Below are 16,441 nucleotides of genomic sequence, written 5' to 3' on the forward strand. Positions count from 1 at the left end.
TCTGTCATAATTTCTGTCAAAACAGCCCAGTCTGAAGACAGCCTGTCCCTCAAGAAACACACTTGAAGAGAAGGTGGTTAAGTAACACTGACAGAAGTTTAATTCGGAAGTAGTAATAAATAGCCCTTACAAAATACTCTGCCACTTGTATATTTTATCACTGAATGTAGACAGAGAGAAACATACCACGAACTAAGAAACATTTGCTTTAATAAGTGGCCAATGTAAAAGGCCTGGGTTTTCATTTTACCACGGTAAAATGAGTATGAAAGAGCATTTTTCTATTTCCTTTTTTTTCCCCAGGCTTATGTCATAGACAGTTACATAAAACAAGAAGGGACAAGACTGATCAACACTCCATGATGGTACATCTCCCTGAAATCATGTCTGTCTCCCTTACCAGCTCCTAAGCTCTCAGACAGCAATGACTGTCTCATTTACTACTTAGTCACAGTTTCTAATACACCTGTTGCAGAAGAGATGCTCAATTAATGCTTGTTGAGTAAACAAAGCATGAATTCCAGGCATCACAGTCAATGCGTATTTGTAGAAGTAAAGAACATTTTAGGAGGGAAAGTCATAACCAAGAGCATGGCCAGAGGAAGGGGACTGTATGGGAAATCACTAAAGAAATGGGCGAGTGGTGATGCTGCAGAAGAAAGACTCCAGGGAGGAAGTGGATGTCGAACTCTTTTTTGTTACAGTTCAAGGACTGTCACAGGATGAGAACTAGACCAGTAATTACTACTACTAACTCTTGTAGGGCCAGGCACTGTTTCAGTACATTTTATATTTATGAACCCATTTATGGCCAGAGAATAAATCTTTTTGTCCAAAAAGACTTCCATATTTTTCATGCTTACTGATGGTACCTCATAGTGATTGAAGACAGATCAACCAGTTTGGACAGACACAAGTTTTGTGACCATGGACAAATGCCTTAGCTTCTTTGACCTACAGTTTCTTCTCTGTAAAAGAGAGGCTCTCTTATGTAATGGACTAATCATTAAGATTTGAGATAACTACAATAAAGTAACATATGAAGCTAAAATTTCAGTAAATGATACAGACTGATTCACTTATTGTGTCATCAGCATTCGAAAGAGCATGAGCATTGGCTCCAGCTTAAAAGGAGATCCTACCTGTCTGTCTGTCTATCTCTCCATCCATCCATCTACAAAGACACTTAAATACACTCAAATACATGAAAGAAATACATATATTATAAAATGTATTATATACAACGTATATAAAATTTATACATGTATGTGCATCTGTGTGTGTGTATGTGTGTGTGTGTATACACACAATCAGGATGAAAATCTAACATCTATCTTATGTCTTGTCAAAAGACTAAATGATTCTTCTAGTGATTCTGCCAGTGATATACTTTGTTCTTCTAGTGATTCAAAACTGCCAGATGGAAAATGCCAATTGAAAAGGATTTCAGTCTCTAAGGGCCTCAAAATTCATATAAAAGGTAGACACGATATGAACACAGATGACAGTGAGAAAGCCCTGAGGTGATGAAAAGGATGGGTAAGCCAGCTCTGGCTGGGGAATCTGACAAAGCTTTTCAGAGGAGGTAGCACATGAGCTGGGTTTTGAGTAAGAGCTTCTCAGGCAAAAATAGTAAGGGTGGGAAGAGCAATTTTAGGATCAACAGAACCTAGCTGGTGACCCCACATTAAACGTAAGGTGACATTCAATGATTCAATGGCTAAATGTGCCTTGTTTAATTTATGCTGAGTCTACACAGACCACTTTTAAACTTTAAAACTAACACGCCTTGGAAGTTCTGGGATGTCTATGAATATTTTCATATTATGTGCATTCCTTTTCTCCAAAGGATAGATAATTTGAAAGTGCAAAAATGCATCAATCTCATCAAGCTAAGTCGATAAAACATAAGCTTTTAAACCCACTAGCTTTAATCATTTCTCAAAGACTTGAAACAACTTCTGCTTTTCCTGCTACGCATCTCTATTTTGAGATCCTAGTATTTTTTTCTTCTCCCCATGTTTTTCCTTTTCCTTTCTCCTCATTAAAACAGGTATTCATTATAGGGAGCAGTAAGGAGAGGAGGATTTGAAATCACAAGCAGCCTGCAAAGACTTCCCTGCTAATGTTTCCAAATGCCTAAGTGCTTAGGAGAAATGAAGGGTTTTTTTTTTCTAGGAAGTAAAAGGGAAAAGAGGAATCCTTTGCAGAAGGAATAAGTATGAAGCCTACTAAATGGGGAGGAAGGATGGGGAGAGAGTCCTTGAACTGGAATAAGAAAGGAGAGAAAGAATCATTTTCAGAGATAAATGATTTTGAGGCACACCAAAGAAGACAGGGCCCTGAACAGTTTCCTAAAGACCCTCATGACCTATTATGTCACTTAGGATTTGTTGAGTTGCAATAACAAAACCCCAACATAAACTGGTTGACATATTAAAGGAGATGATTGTTTAGTACAAATCCAGAGGGAGTGCTTTCAGAGATGATTTGCTTCACAGTCTCAAGATGTCACCAAGACTGTTCTTTCCCCCATTTACCTACTCTGCCATCTAAAATGGTACTTCATTCTAAAGCTGGAATCCTCTTATGGTTATAAAATGGCTCCAAGCTGCTATCTGAGCTACAGGCTTCCTCACTTTATGCCTATGCAAGAGGGTGGGCTTCTGTCTCAGAATTCTAAGCAAGAGTCACAGAATTCACTCTAATTGTTCTGGATTGGGGTGCATATCCACCACCGATGGAGGCCAGGGGAGAAGAATGCACTCACTGGCCTGAATCAATAGCCAACCTCCCTCAATCAACCTCCCTCTTGAGTTCACAGTCACCTTAGCGTCCATCAAAGCACATGGGTCGTGTGGAGGGAGGCAGACATTTGAACTAAAATCCAGGCAGAGTTAGCAAAGAGGAAGGGGTGAAAAGAATGAAATGGGTGGATTACTGACAAATGTTCACTACGATGGAAAGGTGCAGCAGAAACTGACAGACTGGAAGGGACAACTCAGAAAGGGACAATGGGGGCTGAGCAGTTACCTGTGAGGACAAGACAATGTGTAAGTTGTCTTGTCACTGTACAAGGACATAGAACTATGGGATGATTCCAGAAGGGGTTGAAGTGCTTGAGAAGAAAGCACAAAGAATGACAGAATGTACATTTGCTGCTAGCCTGACAGTGGAGCTACAAAAAAAAAAAAAAAAAAAAGTATCAACCAGAGTTTGTTCAGTTGCAAGTAATAGAATCCCCAGCCTTTACCAGTTCTCAAGATGCAGTATTCGGTGACTCAGGTGGGATGGCTGGGCCTCTGTCCTGCACTGCTCCGTGGGTCTTTGCTTTCCAGTAGTCTCTGGATCCAGTACCTCCATCACGACCCTGAAGTCTCAGGGCACCCCAAGTTAGAGCTCTCCTTCCCACATTTCCTTAACCACCCACACCTTGTTGATACAAGTCACAAAAATAGATCTACTCAGATTGGAAAACTTCATTGAGGATGATAGAATTTTGTCATGTCTGTGCAATTCTTTCCATTGTAGGTTTTGTTTAGAGCTGCTGGTGTTAGAAGTACCATTTTGCTAGCATCAGATGTGCTTGTAATAATCAAGAGCCATGCTGAAAAAAGATAGGGGTAATCGTAGAACAAGTGGTTCCCAGAGAAAATATATTGGCCAGTTTAGATGATGTGAGGGCACCAAGGCTCAGACAAATGAACTGGGAGAGAGCACTAGTTAATACTCTGGTGACAGACGGGGTGCAGGGTGAAAGAAGGGGAATAACTCAGCTGGCAGCTATAAAGAAAAACGAAGAAGGCTGGAGTCAGCAGCCGCGTTTCAGCAAAATGCACTTTGTGCTGATTCATCTAGATCAGGCCTCTGAGGTGTGTTTACCAGGCGCTCCTCAGTCCGGAGACTTTGATGCTTACATCTAAAGAAAAGTTAGATTAATGACCCCCCCCCCCAAATGTCTGTAAACTATATTTTTAACAGTCAAGTTTTTTCTGACATCTGAGGCCAATGGTGAACACAGCAAAGCACTTTCTACACGTAAAAAGCTTGCTAGTTTCCAAATCAAAGTTCCTAGACAGTAGAGACCTAAATTCATAGACCTATCACTAGCCATTCTCTTTACCTGCTACTTTAAATTTTTTTTTCTTTTATTTCTAGGACTTGTAACACAGTCATGGCTTACTTTAAAGTGTAAGCTTTGGGGTATTAAGGTTTACTGCAACCTGCCAATGCTATTCCCTGTGGGAGAGCTTTGCTTTATGACCTTACCTCAGTGGTGAGAGGCACAATTAGAATTTAGAGAAGGCAAATTTAAGCAAGGTGACATTTATTTTGAGAATAGGCTATGGCAGCATGAGCCTAGCGCATGACCCACCCAACAACTTTCACACCATAGGGACAGCTAACATCCAACACCAAGATACATTTGCATAAGTCCACTTGTTGTCAAGCTATGGATGCCGGATTTGAACTAGTCTGGCAAAGAAAAATCTAAGGGAAGGTTTCCTGTAGCCATTGGGAAGTGAGTGGCTGTCTGGTGGGGTCTTCAAGACAGATACAACATAGAAATTGGATGCTGCCTGTTCTTTCTCTCTCTTTCCCTCCCTCTCTGTTATCTTCCGTCTCTGGCTTTCTCTGCAGGAGTCTCGTTTTCTCAGATGAGCTTCCACCATGAGGCAGGAAATTCACATGGCAGTTGCATATCGCACAGCTATCCTACGCAGTTGGAATGTAGCACCTCGCCACCCCCAAACTCCAGAGTGACAAATCCCGAGGAGCGCTCTTATTGGCTTGGTTCAGCTCAGATGCCAGCCTGTAAACTGTACATCAAACCCCTAAGAAAAGTTTTAAAAATAAAGACTTCCTGTGTTCCACATTCCCAAGGTTCTGATTCATCTGGTTCCAGGACAGGGCTCAGGTATCTGTATTATTTTTTTTACTGGCTCGCCAGGTAATTCCAATGAGTAGCTCTAGACCAGTCCACTGTGTGACCACGGGTACTATGATTGGCAGCTGTCCTCAGAATGATGTGGTTGAAATGAGGAGAGGAGCAGTTCCCCCCAAAAGGAGGACGTTCCTCCTACCAGTTTTAATGTGCAGACAAAAAGAATAGCTGCTCACTATATCATATGTAGAGATTGGAAGTGGAATATCACTAGAATAAAATAATTTAAGGAAGCATTAGAGCTTCTGAAGCAAACATCTTAGCCTGAAGCTACTGAAAACAAAGGAAAACACTGTAACTGCCTGTCCAGCCCGGAACTAAATTCTGGTGAGCTAACAAAGAAGGGAAGCTAGAGTGACAAATATTCTGGGCTAATTCTAGAGGAATCTACGGCTGCAAAGTCAGGGCAGACTCCATTTATATACTCAACATGCTTAAAAATGCATCGATAATGGGTCTCACGTACATTCTGGAGATAACGTAAGAAGCTTAGCATTTACTATAAATATAGTCTCTGCTTCTCTCTTTCTCACACACACATGAGAACATACATTTGCCACTTGACCTAGACCTAGAATCACAGCTGAAGTTATACCAACAGTGACACTTCCCAAAAAAATCTGGCTTAGATAAGTGTGTGTATGTATACAATTTATAATAGCTAATAATATTGAGCATCCATTCTGTTCCACAAACTATTTTAAGCATTTTACATATTTCTATTTTTTTTACAATAATGCTGTAAGATAGATATTCATATCACATTTATCATGAAGAAACCCGAGGCTTAACAGTAAAAGTAACATGTTCAAGGTCACACAGAAAGTGGCTCATTTTGGATTAACAATAAGGCCTGAGTTCAAAGATTGTCCTTCTTTTTATTGCTTATATGAATCTACTTTTGTTCCATAAATCTTGTAATACCTCCCACAAAGCTAATAAAACTTTGATCAAAATTCACACAGACTAAGTAAATATTTTTATGTCTAAATACACTCTTATGCTTGGATGGTATCTATGTCTTTAAATACACGTATGTGTGCACATATTTCAAACACTAAAATATGCATGCATAATTGGAAATACATAAGATTTGGAGTTCATTTAAGAAAATTATCTAGCATTAAATATTATTTAACTAAAATAGAATAAGAACTGTGCTAAAGATGACTATATAAAAACTGAAACCCCATCAAATATCTTAGGGACTCTGATCTTTTGTTCCTGTTACTATTAATTTGAAATAGCTAAAGAGACCCAGGAAAAATCAGAAATTTAGAAACCCAATGCTTCTACATTATTTGAAGCAATAGGCCCTTAATTCCATTAGAATTCAGAGATTTTTATCTTCATGAAAATTCAGTAATGTGAGATAAACAAATTTGGCCTAAGTGATTCAGACATCCAGTGAGTTTCTAATTAATTTAATACCTGGATGAATCTGGAGAGTCCATCAGTAGACAACTTTCATGGGTTACTTCTTACCCTGCAGTTCACAAATACTGTTTTAAAAATTCCCATGTTACCCATCTCATACCCCAGACTCAGTTCATCTACAGGAATTCGCAGGGTGCAATAAATCAGTCACTTTTCTCTGCCCTATAAATCTATTTATTTTGCCATGGGTTAAATAATAAATAACAAAAGTCAATGATTTATATTTGGGAAGATGGCTTAGCTCTTTGATTTTTTTTTTTTAAATGCCAAAGAATATCCATGACTCGTCAGATAGAACATTCAAATAGTGTCACATGGCCATGCATTCTGCAGCTGTCAGAAACTCACTCCAAATGTTCTGTTTCTCTGGAGGCTGGAGGTAGGGGTAGTCAGATGGTCAGATAGTCATTTCAACATCTCTGCTAAATTGTAGTCATGCATGCTGGCCAGGGTTATGAAGGCATGATGAATCTATTATCCATGCTGGGTCAACTAGCTTCTCTGGATATAAATCATATTAGGGATACATAACCTATTAACTTCATACATGGATAATGGACAAATCACTCAGAGGCATGGACTTTATACTCAGCTACCTTGATGTAAGAGCTGAGGGTGTCAGAAAGGCTTGAAATACCACAGATGCCCATCGCTGAGAGGCTCAGAGTGTGCTAATGAAAGGAATTTGTTGGATTATTGTCTAGTCCTCTTGGACTTCTTTGCTCTCTATGGCATTTTCCCATCCTACAAGACATCAGAATCTATTCTTCTTTAACATTCTGAACATATTTTGAATCATTTCCTTCTCCATCACCATTGGCAGGCTTTAGCCATTAATTATAGGTCTTAAATGGCATACCTGCTTCGTCTCCTGAATCCTATGAAATATATACCTGATATTGCAGCTAAAGTGATCTTTTAAAAACTCAAATAAGATTGTCATTTTTTCTGCTTAAAATTCTCCAAAGGCTTTCTATTGCCTTTGAGACAAAATTAAAATTCCTCCGTATGTTATCTAAGGCATCTATGTTCTTGGTCCCCTCCATGTCTCCAGCCTGGTCACTCTGGGTCCTACCTCATAACTTGAGATGCAGTCACTGTGAACTGCTTGCAGTTCCTTGAGCATGTTACTTTTCCATAGACCCCCGAACATCTGCACTTGCTACTTTCTGAGGCCCTATTCTTCTGCTCCTTTCTCCATGGCTAGCGTCCTATCACCTTTCATAAGCAAGTTCAGGTGTAATGCCTCAGGGATGTACTCCATTCTGGGCCAGGTAGTCAGTCATAGCACTCTGTTCTTTTTCATGGTTTCTGCCTACTTAATTCTCTGTGTCCTCTCCCAGGCTGTGAAACAAGGACAGTGCCTTGGTTCAGTAAGTGTTCGACACATAAACGTATGTAAGACATTTGTGGGATTCATCATGTGTGCCAAGTAGTCAGTGCCTTGACCAATGCTGCTGTAGTGGAGGAGTCACCAATTTGTCCTCAAATTGTCCAGTGGCTTTCCCTTTTCTTTTTATATCATCAGAGTAATATAAAGAACACTATAATAGACTTCCTTCCATCAAGGAACTCACAGATCAGTGGAACAGACATTTATTTATCATGTAGTGTGAGAAATTCTCCCCTTGTGTTAATTTATGAAGGGCACCTTTCCCAGGAAGGGAAGTCAAGAAAAGTTTCTTGGAGGAAAAACACTTGAGCTTAATTTTGAGAGCAGTTTAATTTAATGGCAATGAGCTTAGGTTTTTGTGTCTGTTGGGTGTGGGGTTGAATCCTAGTTTCATTCTTTACTAACGTTGTGACTTTTGACAAGTGACAATTTGAGTTTAATTTAAACTCATTTAAATTATGAGCATCCTAATGTGTTAAACGAAGTTAGCAGTAACATCCCTAATAGGGATGTGATTAGTTTATTACTAAATTAATTGTTATAGAGATTAAATATAGAAAAAGTATAAGCTGTAAACACATACAGCAAAGACTTCTTCATCATAACTTCTTCATCATTGGATGTCTGACAACTAACCAAGTGACTGGGGGGGAAAAAAAGGGAAAGTTGATGTGAAAGAATTCTTGTTAGATTAATATAAATTGTTTATTGAGACTGGGAAGCTAGGTTTGAAGCTTCCTCAATGATCCTGATAAATAACACTTGTAAGAATGACCATATTAACATAAAGGAAATATTAAGAATAACAATGATGCACGCTGTTCTAAAACTTCATATTAACCCATTTAATCATCACAACAGTCCTAAGAGGTGATGACAAATACTTCAGCCACGTTCTCAAATGTGGAAACTGAGGCACAGAGAAGTTAAGTTTTCAGCTTAAAGTGACTTAACCAGCAAGTGATACAGCCAGGATTCAAATGCAGGCCCTGTGTCTCTACTTCATCGTACTTACAGTGGCTGAGCACAGGCATAATCCAACCACCCACCAACTATTCACTGAGCACATACTACGTTCCAGACACTGTTCTAGGCAAACTGGATACAGAGGTGACTATATATTTATATATAGTATATATTTAGGGGGAGGAAGATGTTAACAAAGGAAATAATAAGTAAGTACTATAAATTTCAGATATTAAGTGCAATTAAGAAATAATAAAGCTATGAAATGGGAAAAAGCATGATGTGGAAGTTGGTACTAATTTAAGTGGGGTACGAAGGAGAGATGTTTTTCTGAGGAGGAGACATTTGAGCAGATATTTAAATGATGAGATGAACAAGCCATATAAAGAGCTGAGGGGAGACTTTCCCATGCATATAGAACACCCTATATAAAGCCCTAGAGGTGGGAAAAGCTTGGCATTTGAGGAATGATAAGGAATTCAACGTGGCTGAAGTGAAATTTTCTAGCAGTTGATGGTTAAGGCATAATGTTGGAGAGGGAAGCAGAGGTCAGATTGTATAAGGCCTTGGAGTTGATGATAATGAGTGTAATTATCACCCCTTGGAGGGTTTTAGGATTAAAAGTGGTATGATCTGGCTTCTATTTTGAAAAAGATTACTCTGGCTACTTTGGGGAGAAGAATGGGCAAAAGTAGAAGCTATGACAATGGTTCAGGCATGGGATGATCTTGGTTTTGACCAGGATTCAACAGAGCAGGTGGTAAGATGTGACTGATTTTGAAATATATTTTTATGGTACCAGTAGGACTTCCTTTGCTGAGGGACAAAGAATAATTACACAAGACTCCTAGATTTTTTTTTTTTTTTTTGGCCTGAACTATAAGGAAAATGATAGCCCCAATTAGTTAAAATGACAAATATTAGGGTAGAAGCAGCTTTGGCCCTGAGGGTAGGGAGTGCAGGGAAATCATGCCTTCTGTTAGGAATATACTAAGTTTAGAAGACCTTCCTTATGTTCAGGAGAGATGCCAACTGGACAGCTTGCTGTACACATTTGGAATGCAAAAGAGAGGTCATGACTTCAGATTTGGGAATCATCAGTTGATAGTTGGTATTTAAAGCCATGGGTCTGGATGAGATCACCTAGGGAATGAGGAGAAATTAAAAAGAGGTCTGTGCACTGGGTTTGAGGAAGCTTCCAACATTTAGAGGAGGAGCCAGCAAGGAGACTAAGAAAGGGCACCGATGATGACATGGTAAATAAATAGAAGAGCGTTTTATTCCGGAAGCCAAGAAATTAACATCTTTGAGGAAGGAGGCAGTGACAGCTGCATGAAATGCTGCTGAGCAGTCAGTCAGGACTGAGAACTGATGCCAGTATTTAGCAAGATGGAACCTGCTGTGACTTTGATAGGGACGGTTTTAGGACTACTGTGGGGATGAAAACATGAAATAGGTTAAAATAAGAAAATGAGGTACTGAAGTGGAGTTGATGGAAACAGACAATTTTCCTAAATTTTTGGTTAAGAACAATAATGAGGCAATAATGGGAGGAGAACACTGGGTCAGGGGACATTTTTTTCTTTAAAGATGAGAGATATTACATCATGTCTCTATTAAATTTATCCAGGAAAAAGCCAGAGAGAAACTGATACTGCACGAGAAGAGAAAAGTGCAGGAGCAAAATTCTTAAATGGACAAGAGCCCAGGTCACAAGTGACAAGCTGGCCTTAGAAAGAAATCAGGGAAAATTCCTTCACTGTAACAGCGAGAGCACACTAGTGGACCTGGTGGTAGGAAAGTAAGGTGGTTTTCATTTGATTGCTTGGATTTTCCCAAGGACATACGAAGAGAGATCAACAGCTGAGAGTGAGGATGAGGGAGGGGGTGCTTGGGATTTGAGAAGAGCAAATGAGATGTGAAATTGTTGCCCCAGAGAATGAGAAAATGATTTTTCTAAAGACATTTCTAAGAATTGCTGGAGTCTGTTGAGGGTTCATTTGAAATCAATAGTTATAAATTTAAAGTAAGATGACTAGCCACGTTCAGTTGCCCAGGTGCTGGCCTGGAGTAAGTAGGAAGCTGTAGGGTAGATGAATAAGGGCTAAGATTTTTCCTGGATGAACACATACACACATAAATACACACACACACCAAAAAAAAAAAAAAAAAAAAAAAGAGAGAGAGAGAGAGAGAAAGAAGAAATAAAAATGTTGAGTATATGAGGAGGAGAATTAGAGTGATGGACCAGGGAACATATGCTAGGGGAGGAGGCAAGGGAGGACATAAAGAAGGGTGGAAACAGGAGGCAAATGGTGAAATCAATGATTCAAGGTCCTAATGGGGTTGAAGAATTTTTGGAGAGGGTACTAGAATAAATGATAAGGACAGAGAGGAGGTGGTGTTCAAAGAAGATGATGTTTGACATAGACATTTTAGAGGAGGTACAGTTAATGGTACTGACAAGGTTCAGAGTATGATTGGCAACCCTAGGGCCAGAAGTAAGGGCAGTGAGATGACACGCTAGATCATGAAGCAAGTATCAGAAGACACACTGGAGCCCGTAAATGTCTGACTCCTACAGAATGTTCTACCTCACACTAATGTTACTTCTAACTACGTTTGATCTATAGAACCAGAGTAACTGAAGGGTATAACAGTCAATACATAAATCTGTGTGGGGTTCAGGGAGAGGTTGGCCTCCTAAGTGTGAGATCGTGTAATCTAACAAGGTCCTAGGTTAAGAAGGCTCCTGCTGTTGCCAAATTTAATTCTTACTAGCTTTTAAACAAGGGCCTCACATTTTCATTTTGCACTGCATCCCACAATTTATTTAGCCAGTTTCAGAAGATTAGGAGTTTAGAAGAGAAATGTCTTCTCTTTTCTCACTTGGGCTAACCTTCCATAAGCCTCACTTTTTTCCATTTAGCATGCCATTAAAATCTTTATCAAATTTCACCCTGGAAGTTTTAGAGAACCCATCTGTCAAACACTTAACTTTTAATGTAAATTTCCTTTAAAAACCATTCACAATAAAAATTAGGCTGAAAATGAGAAATTCCTTGACTCAGGAAAGTGGATAATCAGTAAACAGAATAGGAAAAATAAATCTAAATGTGGATCTAGAGTCTGAATCCATGCTTGAATGATAGCTTAGGAAAAATACTTACATTTTTATTTCTTATTATAAATGTATTACATGTTTATTATGGAAGGTTTAGGAAATAAATACAGCTGAAAAGAGGTAACTATAATTTACCCCAAAATCCTTAACAAGAGTTAACCACTTACCACATTTTGGTGCATATCATTCCAGGTCTTATATAAATATCTATGAATGTATACTATGTTAATATATATCAAGCATATATAAAGCCTTATTTGTGTTTATTGGATTATATTTGAATACCATTTTAAATGGTATTTAATTTTTAATTTTGAAATTTAATAATACAGTCTAGTTACACATTCTATCCTTGAAATTAAACACTTTTCTAAAATACTATTATAATGTAACTCAGTATAATTTGCTGTTATGTAGACATACAATAATATATTATTAAACACTTGTCTTTTCTAGTATTTACTATCATGAACAATACCAATATGAACACCTACTGTATACTTGTACATTTCTCTAAGTATAATTTCTAAGTCAAAAACGGTGTCCATTTTAAAGCTTTTAATTCATGTTTCCAAATTGTTCCTTTATGGCTGCACTGATTTCCAGGCCCACTCAATGGCAGTGACTATGAACCTTCCTCTTAAATGTTTTGCCAACTGGGTGGACAAAAGCTGTTTAGTACCATTGTTTTCCTTGTTTAATAATTAGGTAACTGCTTTTTGTTATTGGCCTTTTCTTTTTTGATGAATTTTCTGTTAATACTTTTTAGTTACTTTTTTCCCAGGTGATCTTCGGCCTTTCTTTTACTGTTTTGTAAAATATCTTTATATATTAGGGTTATGGTACATAGAATTTCCCTAATTTGTCAAAGCCTTGCCAAGACCTTAACATACTTGCAGAGCTCTGCAGGGTTGGTATGTTTTTCTCTATGGGGGAAGTTTTAAAATCCATCACTTTTTTTTTTAAACTAAAAAAATGCATGGTAATGGTAGTGAAGATCGTATCAGTATTACATAAATGAAAATATTTTGTAATGTATCTTAAAATGTATAGCCAAACATTCATAATGAAAACAATAGGAAACAAGCATCGCACCAGCTCACTGAATATTTCTGTCTTTCTCATTCATTTCTCCAAATCCTGGCAATGCAATTTACGTACTGAACATTCTGTGATTTGGTCTGCTTGCCTCCATGCCTTCCACTGCAAACATTTCATTAATATTCTCATTGTGAATACTGCTGGAAACGTCTAGGGTGTAATACACAACTGCATACTTTCACAAGACAACCCATTAGGATGCAGAATGTGGAATGCAAGACTGGGGTTTTGGATTATTGGAGTTTTCTTACCCTCTCCAACGTAATTTCTTCAAACTCATATTCAATTTCTGTCCCATTGACCTATAAATAGGAAAAAAAAAAAAGAGAGAGAGAGAGAGACAGAAATGATTAAATACATTTTGAGTCAGAGACACCTGCATTTTAAAAAACATTAGGAGGTTAAATTTCATTCTGGCCATAAATAAACCATGCTTTATTGATGTTTGTGATTGTATGTTTTCATCCAAATGAAATCTAATTGAAGTTATTCTAAAATATGAGTGAGACTCTACAAAAAAAAACTGCTTATTGCTTCCCTTAGAATTTTGTGATGTTGTCGGGGAGAGGAGATGGTACCAAATAGGTACTGTGAGCTTACAAGGAATGAACCATTTAGGGGCGATGTTACAGTTACAAGGGAAACATTTTTTAATATCTTTTACATATTCCATGAATAGACACTAAAATATGACCTTAGAAAGTCAGTGGTAAGGGCAGCACACCTATATGACATTTTTTTGCTATAAAACAGCATTAAGAATGATCATGTCAGACAAGGAATGTCTTTTCTTTATTGGCTCAAGCTCAGGTAATTCATCCCCATTATCCTCTTGTTATATTTGATGGGAACCCCCGGACCATGTAACCATGCCTATGTACTTCAGTAACAATGAGAAAAGAACAAACCAGGACATAGCTGAAATTCCTAATGAGAAACCATTTTAAGCATCCAATCAACCTTTAAATTGATCTGAATTTCCAGAGAGAAATACTTTAAATATAGCCAGGCAACATGTAACATATGCCTTAGATTTCAACAGCCATGAATACAGGGTATATAAAGAGCTACTTTAAAATAATCTAACAAATATTCAGTTCTCAGTTTTATCTATCACAGAGTCCTTCGGAGCTGAGCAAAACCTCTGGGCAAGAAAATTCTTGGATTAGGGGTCTCTTTTTTCTTATATATGTCTCGGCAACATCATTAACGTTTAGAAATCAGCCAGAAAAACTAACTTTCAACTATAAAGCTGTAATTTTTGTAGTGTTCAAACTTTAGTTTACTTTTCCTTCTTTAGAAGAATTTAAACATAATTCTTGCATATTGAGAGCTTTATAGAGGCAAGGGCCAGAGAGCTCTAATACCTAACAGCCTGGCAAAAAAGATCTAATGAAGAGAAAAAAAAAAAAAAAGAAAGAAAGAAATGAATGACTGAACTAGGTAATTAATTTATTTATCTGATTTATAAACACAGACATTTGTGGGTTTTCTTCCATAAGGAACTTGTATATGGCATCATTAACTGAAGATATAATTGTAACTATAACCAGCAAATATAAAGAATGACAACAGACTTTACTTGTGTGTGTCCATCAGCCACTTAGAGCATGTTTTCGAGTTTCTAATTACATGAGCTAATTGGTGAATCACATTTTACTGTGTTACTACACTATCAAACAGCCCTAAACCAAATTTGATTTTCTGGGCTTCAGCAAGTTAATGACTCAGAGAAGAGGACTTGATGATGTTAGAACTAAGCTTTAGCATCTTTACAGACTTTTTTTGTTCTTCACACGTAAAAATGCAAAACAGAGCTCAAACTCCCTGTAAGTGTGTGTTTCCGTATTAATTCTTTTTTCTTTTTCCTTTTCATCACTTTCTTTAGTTGACAGAGGGAAGGCAGAAAGGGAAGGCTGAGTTAATGTGATGTGTTTTAATTCTCACAGTATGGCTCCACAAAGCTTTTCTTTGCTTCAGTGCTTCTCTAGAGTGAAGCCCTTCACATTATTAAAGTGCTGCCAACTAGGGAGGGAAAAAAAAAAAAAAACAACAACTTCAAACAGAAGAAAACAAGCCTCTGATAATAAATATCAGAGGGGAAAATTCTGTTAGGAAGGGCTAAACAGTCAAGAATATTTTAGTAACATACACTGCATAGTCAGGGTCTACTAAAATCTTTGCTTAACATTTCTGTGATCATACATGCTGACTGTTAGATCCTAGAAGCATTATATATGCATATCGTACTTTGTATTCAGAAGTTCCCCAGTCGGCTAGATGAACTGCTGATGGCTTATATTTACTTCATGGGTCTTTAGTTTTCAACTTAAGAAAATAATGTCACTTGTCTAATTCAACAGCAGCCAGGATCTCAATATAAGCAAGGAAGGTGACGCCTAGGTTGGGAAGCGACCTTACTTTTAAAAGAAAGCATTTATGTTCTTTTCTTTTTTTTTAAGATACTGACAGGCATATGCAGAATAGATAAACAATATTATACTGTATAGCACAGGGAAATATATACAAGATCTTGTGGTACCTCACAGTGAAAAAAAAATGTGACAATGAATATATGTATGTTCATGTATAACTGAAAAATTGTGCTCTACACTGGAATTTGACACAGCATTGTAAAATGACTATAACTCAGTAAAAAATAAATAAATAAATAAATAAATAAATAAATAAATAAATAAATAAATAAATAAATAAAAGAAAGCATTTCATGACTACAACAGGATTTAGTGAAATTATCAAGGAGTGAAAGGATTTTAGCATAGGTGAAGCAATATTTCAACATTTAGTCGAGGAGCGTTTAAAACATGGAATAACAAGAGCCAGAGTGAGAGTTCAGAAAAGACATTTAAGAGGTTCTAGCGTCTATTGTTTCATCACTAGGAGAATATGATCTATGTTCTGCGTGAGGATCCCTAAGACAAGAACCTACAGCCTCCCTTGGCAAAGCCCCTGGGGGAAAGAAAGAAATAGAAAGAACTAAGAATGCCTCCATTTTAAACAAAAGTACATAAGAGTGGGCTGTGAAATTTAGTAGCTTTTCAGATGAGTACACCAATACAGTCTTTCTTAATTTTTTTCCCTGCATTTACTTAGAAGAGTGGTTGCTTACTGACTGGTAAAGAGCCAAGAGGTACGAACAGTAATTCCCACCTGGCTGGAATTTTGAGTTCTCACTCAACAAAACCGAAACAAAAAAATAAGCAAGCAAACAAAAAGAACCCAAAACTGTGTTATGAATGGCTCCCATAATCTTCTGGGTGGGGGGCGGGTTAAGGATAATTTATTGCCTGAACTTGCCTTAATGGTCCCAGTCTACCCCCAATTAAGTTGTATACTATATGCCTTTCAATGCACAAAACTTTCTTCCTGAAAAGAGTTCTGTCAAATACATTTTTGTTTCTGTTGTTCTTGACCAGTAACACTACCTGGGATATTTAAGAAACCTGGTAATGTT

The 16,441-nt window shown here is 37.6% G+C and overlaps 1 protein-coding gene across 16 annotated transcripts in view; it reads right to left on the minus strand.

Moving 5' to 3' along the window:
* The window catches only part of DLG2 (discs large MAGUK scaffold protein 2), a 1,731,178-nt gene that overhangs the window by 583,486 nt on the left and 1,131,251 nt on the right, over window positions 1-16,441 (minus strand). For all 16 annotated transcript variants that reach the window (XM_045509092.2, XM_045509086.2, XM_074372765.1 and 13 more), the window contains one exon: window positions 13,218-13,268. In XM_045509092.2, coding sequence (XP_045365048.1) covers window positions 13,218-13,268 — 51 coding nt within the window. The remainder of the gene's footprint in view (window positions 1-13,217; window positions 13,269-16,441) is intronic.

This window comes from Camelus bactrianus, chromosome 10 (genome assembly GCF_048773025.1).
Source record: "Camelus bactrianus isolate YW-2024 breed Bactrian camel chromosome 10, ASM4877302v1, whole genome shotgun sequence".
In the NCBI taxonomy this organism is placed as follows: Eukaryota; Metazoa; Chordata; class Mammalia; order Artiodactyla; family Camelidae; genus Camelus; species Camelus bactrianus.